Source organism: Vigna radiata, unplaced genomic scaffold (genome assembly GCF_000741045.1).
Source record: "Vigna radiata var. radiata cultivar VC1973A unplaced genomic scaffold, Vradiata_ver6 scaffold_23, whole genome shotgun sequence".
Lineage (NCBI taxonomy): Eukaryota > Viridiplantae > Streptophyta > Magnoliopsida > Fabales > Fabaceae > Vigna > Vigna radiata.
This window is the reverse complement of record NW_014541837.1, coordinates 1,414,792-1,420,785: the sequence shown is the minus strand read 5'-3', so window position 1 is coordinate 1,420,785 and position 5,994 is coordinate 1,414,792. Positions and strand designations below refer to the sequence as shown.

The window sequence follows — 5,994 nt, the reverse complement described above, 5'->3', positions numbered from 1 at the left end:
ACAAATGATGCATATGACAAAGATAACCTGTGAGATGACACATATTTACTAATGGGATATTTAACTTTGGCTTGTAGGTCTGCTTCATATTTAGTTCGAGGTTGACCACTGTAGAACAAGGTGAAAGAATATATTGAACAATAGTAGACTCAGTGTTTAATATGCTAGTGGTCTCATGCAGACAAGAATCGATTCCATGATCAATTTCATCTAAATTAATATTATCAGAGATAGGATCAGAAGGTACCTCTGAAGACTAAAGCTTAACCTATGGAGAAGATTGAGCTAAGTGGTTATGATCAGAAGACACTGTATTATCCAGAAAAGAAGTGTCCATATTTAAGATTGGTTCACTTCCTACATAATGATCTTCACACGATAATTTATCTTCACCATTTCTAATTTACAAAGTATTCAATTTAATTAGATAAATTGATTCACTTCTAGTTCCGTATTAGTTTTCTTAATTAGTTCGTTTGCTCAACTGAACTAAACAACCAAAAATTTTTATTCTTTTCAGAATTTATAAACATAATAAAAATGTTTTTGAAAGCAAGTATAAATTTAAAATTCTAAAAAAAAATGATATTTTCTGATATAATGAAATTTGAGGAAATGTAAAACTTTTTTTATATAAAAAAAGTTGTAGACAATAGGAGTTTATAACAACGTAAGAATCAAATAGGTATTCTTATTCTTGTTTTCTTTTCTTCATCCGATCTTCGATATATAATCATTTTTAAGAAAGATATGTTATTTTGTGTAATAATCGTTTAACACAAATTTTTTTTATTTTTTTTTTCAATAACATATTGTTTACAATAAGTGATAGCTGAAAAGTGACCTAAAGAAACTCGGTGAAATGTAGTGCGACAATGACATAAATTTTTTATACTCTCGTTATGCAATACCTTTATAAAATTTAAATTATTTAAGTAAATCTCGAAGCTTCTGACAAAAGTCATCAACACAAATTGACTCTAAATCATGGCTGATCAAGAAATTCCTCAATTTGGCATGATTTGCTCTAATTTCTCTGGCAATCTCATTCTCCTCATCCATCACAATTTTCACTGCTTTGCCCACACTCTCCTTTGCGAACAAACAGTCTTCTTCACTTTTCTCCACTTCAACCCCAACCTTTAAGTCGCTAGCCATCATCCTTGCATTAATGACATTGTCACCACGAAGTTGTGGCAGTAACACCATTTGACACTTATTTACTAATGCCTCAGTTAACGAACCAGCACCACAGTGTGTTATGAAGCAACCCACTGATGGGTGTCCTAAAATCAACCGTTGTTGTATCCATCCACTCTGAACAATCCCTCTCCCTTCAACCCTTTCCTTAAACCCTTCTGGCAGCGCAGCTTCAATTGTCTCAAACCCAATTGGAACTTTTACAATAGCCAAAAATGGAAGTCCCGTAAGTTCAAGACCCAGTACCAATTCTTGGAATTGATCGTGTGGTAATTTCCATTCACTCCCAAGTGCACAGAAAACCACAGTGTCATCCTTGAACCTTCCAAGCCACGTACTCCATTTTTCCTCTAAAACAGTGTTGGGTGGCTCAGGTATGACAGGACCTGAAAGGAGAACAGGCTTCCGAAACTGCTGTGCAAGGTAGTCACCAAAAGGCCCCTCAATTTCTCTACAACCTTTGAACCCAATTGCATCTGATAAGGTTAGACAACCATAGACGCGATCATAAAATAGAATACCACTACCATACTCCAAGTTCCTCATAGAAGCAAGGAACTTAGCTTCATGTGGATGAAGTTTGATAGATGATACGGGGTAATCAAGAGGGGGTAGCATAAGGTCAAGTTCAGTTAAGGTACCCTTGTGGTTCATCCTTTCAGGGACTGCTGTGTAAGATATCGTGGCAGGGGTAATAATCAAGTATAGAAAGGACTTGATCCCCAAGCGAGAAGTAATGCTTGGTAGCCAATATGTGAAGTCAAAGAAAACAATTTGTGGCTTTAAATCTACGAGGAGAAGCTCTATATCCCTCTCAGTGCGATCCATAGCTGTCATGATATGTGTAGCTAAGGAGACAGACACATCGGAAGTAGTTTCTGCACCAAGAGGAAGACCTTCAACATGAGGAACATTGATAGGGTAAAAGGTGATGAGATCTGGGAAGAGGTTGAATTGCTCTAACTTGGATTGTGTTCTTCTCGGGATGAAGAAGGAAATTTTGTGTCCCCTCTTTGCTAATTTGTTGGAGAGATGGAGATAAGGTGTTAAATGACCCATGGCAAACCATGGAAACATTGCTATGTGCATAGAAGATGCATCCATTTTTGTCTGTCTCCAATTTGCAGCTTCCCTGCTGCTCATATTCAAGTACATATAGAGCCAACTTGTTTACCTGAATTATTAACTTTTTAGCATGATTCAATAATTGAAAAACGTGTAAATTTAAAACGTCCACCTTGGAATTAAACACTACCTTATATTTTCTTAATATTAATGGTTGTCTGATACTTTGGTTTTTATAATTAAATTTTAATATGAATGGCAGAAATAATGACAAGTCCATCTATATGTGCTGTTAAACCAAGGGTTAAAAACGTAAAAACCCAAACATAAAAATCTCTGATACAGTAAAAGCAGATACACCACGTGCTTAGACAGAAAGGTCACACACTCGAGCTTCCAGAGTGAAAATGCAAAGTTACGCTTCTCTGCTAGAGTTACTCCAGCACACCACCACCGACCACCGATGCAAACCTCTCATAGTATGAATGATAATAGCGCAACACAGAGAACATATAAGGCACAAGGTACTGAATAATACTTCACTACTTTTTATTCAAACTGTAAAATGATGTCTGTTACATTATTTATACTAGATCTGCACTGTAACATAAAACTGAAACTTGTTTTTGTTTACTTTCTAATACTCCTCCTAAACAAAACACAAATTTCTGAAAAACAAACGGTAAAAACATCTTCTTTGATTTTGAGCGTTTTCTACCGATTAAATCGGAGAAAAACTCTTCTCCTTGGTCGATCTGCACTATTCCGGCCCGATCTCACTCGTTCTGGCGAAAACACTACGTTTTTGCCCTTCCTCTGGTCCGATCTACACAACTCTCGCCAATCTCCACTCAAACCACCCCGATCTGCTTTCTGAGTGTCAGAAAGCGTTCACCCTTCAGAGCTTTGGTTAGTACATCTGCTAGCTGGTCTTCAGATCTGCAATGTACAACCTCTAGTCTTCCACTGCTTACCTATTCCCTAATATAATGAAACCTTGTCTCAATATGCTTGCTCCTGCCGTGAGATGCAGGATGCTTAGCCAAATCTATGGCAGATTTGTTGTCAACAAATAGCCTTACTTTCCCAGCAAACTCCAACTTCAGCCCTTTTAATAGAATTTCCAACCAAACTGCTTGACACGTGGCTTCACAGGCAGCTATGTATTCTGCCTCACACGATGACAAAGCAACCACCGACTCTTTTCTAGAACTCCATGAAATTGGAGATCCATCCACAAAAAAAATATACCCTGCTGTGCTCTTTCTGTCATTCTTATCTCCGCACCAGTCCGCATCAGAGTAGGAGGTGATTTGCACTTCTTCTACACTTTTCCCTTTCTTCAACATAATGCCATAGGAATGAGTACCCTGTAAATACCTTAGTATTCTTTTCACAACATTTAAATGAGATATCCTAGGACATTCCATAAACCTGCTAACAACTCCAACACTGAAACTGATGTCAGGTCTGGTATTGCAAAGATACCTCAAGCTTCCCACCATTCTTCTGTAAGTTGTTGGATCAACAGCTTCTTCCTCCGGTTCTCTCTCAAGTCTCAGCCCTACTTCTGCTGGTGTACTTGCTGCATTGCAATCTGCCATTTCAAATTTCTTCAGCAGATTTAACACGTATCTGGACTGATGCATCACAATTCCACTTTCAGTCTCAGTAAATTCAATTCCTAAGAAGTAGCTGAGTTTCCCAAGATCACTCATCTCAAACTCCATCAACATTTGTGTCTTGAAGTCTAGAATTAATTCTTCACTGCCCCCCGTGACTAATAAGTCATCTACATATAAGCACACAATCAATTTCTCCACTTTGCCNTNGTGNTGACANCACCTCACATATAGTCCGTGTTCNGAGACACATTTCTCAAAACCCATACTCTCCATGAATCCATCAATCCTCTGATTCCAGGCCCTTGGAGCCTGTTTAAGCCCATAGAGAGCTTTTCTCAGCCTATATACTTTGTCCAGCTGCCCTTTAACTTCAAAACCTTGTGGCTGCAATACATATACCTCCTCCTCCAGTCTTCCATTTAGAAAGGCTGACTTCACATCAAGCTGGTGCAAAGACTAGCCAAATTTAGTGGCTAGGGATATCACTAATCTAATTGTTTCCACTCTTGCTACAGGGGCAAACACTTCCCCATAATCAATTCCAGCCCTTTGTAAAAATCCCTTAGCTACCAACTGTGCTTTGTGTCTCACTACAGCACCCTGTGGATTAATCTTCGCCTTATACACCCACTTTAACGCTATGGGTCTTTTCCCAAAGGGTAATTCCACCAGCTCCCAGGTTTGATTCCTTTCTATGGAATCAATTTCCTCCTTCATAGCATTGTACAACCTTACATCTTTCATTGCTTCATCAAACTCTACGGGTTCGGCCTCTGTAATGAGTGCATAATGCACAAACTGCCCTTCTGATGTGAGAGTAGCCTCATAGGACAAGTCATAGTCCCTCAAGTGTGCAGGCAGCTGTGAGGTTCTGGATGACCTCCTAGTTCTGTCATTCTCTCTATTCTCCTCTGTTTCAACTGTAGCAGTTGCATCTTCCAAAGTAATGGTTGATGGTATCTCCTCAGTTGCTTTCCACTGCCAACTTCCACTCTCATCTACGACCACATCCCTGCTGATACATGTTGTCCTTAATGCAGGATCATACAGTTTGTATCCTCTAGTAGGATTATAACCTACAAGAATAAGTGGTACACCTTTGTCATCAAGCTTTCTCCTCAGTTGATCTGGAATATGCCTGTAGCATACAGATCCAAATATTTTCAGATGTTTAACATCTGGTTTCACCCCTGTCCATGCCTCTTCAGGTGTCATGCCCTCCAACCTCTTCGTAGGACATAAATTCAGTATATAGGTGGCTGTCACCACAGCCTCACCCCACAAATAATTTGGCAGATTTTTGCTTTTCAACATGCATCTAACCATATTTAATATGGTTCTGTTCTTTCTTTCTGCTGCACCATTGTGCTGTGGTGTATAGGGAGGGGTAACCTCATGTACAATCCCCTCATCATCACAGAATTCCTTAAACTCAGTGGAGGTATACTCTCCTCCATCTGTCCTCAACACTTTAATTTCCTGTCCACACTGCCTCTCCACCAGTTTTTTAAACTTCTGAAATACCTGCAGTGCTTCACTCTTTCTTTTAATCAAATAAACCCAACACTTCCTAGTGCAGTCATCAATAAACAGCAGAAAATACCTGTTGCCTCCCACTGTTTCAACCTGCATAGGTCCACAAATATTAGAGTAAACAACTCCTAGTTTCTCTGCAGATCTCTGGGGTAGATTCTTCTGAAAACTTCCCCTTGTTTGCTTACACTGCACACACTCCTTACACACGGTTGCTGGAATTTCCACTGTAGGCAGACCACTAACCATCTTCTTCTGTCCTAGCATTGATAAATCTCTGAAATTCAGATGTCCAAACCGTAAGTGCCAAACCCATTCCTCCTTGCTTTCTGATGCAGTGAAGCATTGATGCTTTACTGCACTCATCACAACTCTAAAAGTACGGTTCTGTGACAACTGAGCCTGCACTACCAATTTCTTCTGTTGATTGAAAACACTGAGACATTCATTCTCCATTTTCATTGCATACCCTTTTTGCAGTAGCTGCCCCAAGCTCAACAGGTTTGATCTCAATCCTGGAACATACAACACCTCCTCAATTACCACTTCTTTTCCCCCTGCATCCCTTAGA

General features: G+C 39.3%; 1 protein-coding gene across 1 annotated transcript; it reads right to left on the bottom strand.

Moving 5' to 3' along the window:
* Positions 1–903: 903 nt before the first annotated feature.
* LOC106778555 (UDP-glycosyltransferase 79B30-like) lies at positions 904–2,387 on the bottom strand. The gene has a single exon (XM_014666524.2). The coding sequence runs from the start codon at positions 2,353–2,355 to the stop codon at positions 928–930; it is 1,428 nt and encodes a 475-aa protein (XP_014522010.1). The 5' UTR covers positions 2,356–2,387; the 3' UTR covers positions 904–927.
* Between the last annotated feature and the right edge of the window lie 3,607 nt (positions 2,388–5,994).

Excerpts from the sequence above, each read along its gene's own strand:
- LOC106778555 (XM_014666524.2), bottom strand. The coding sequence starts at position 2,355 with ATGTACTTGAATATGAGCAGCAGGGAAGCTGCAAATTGGAGACAGACA.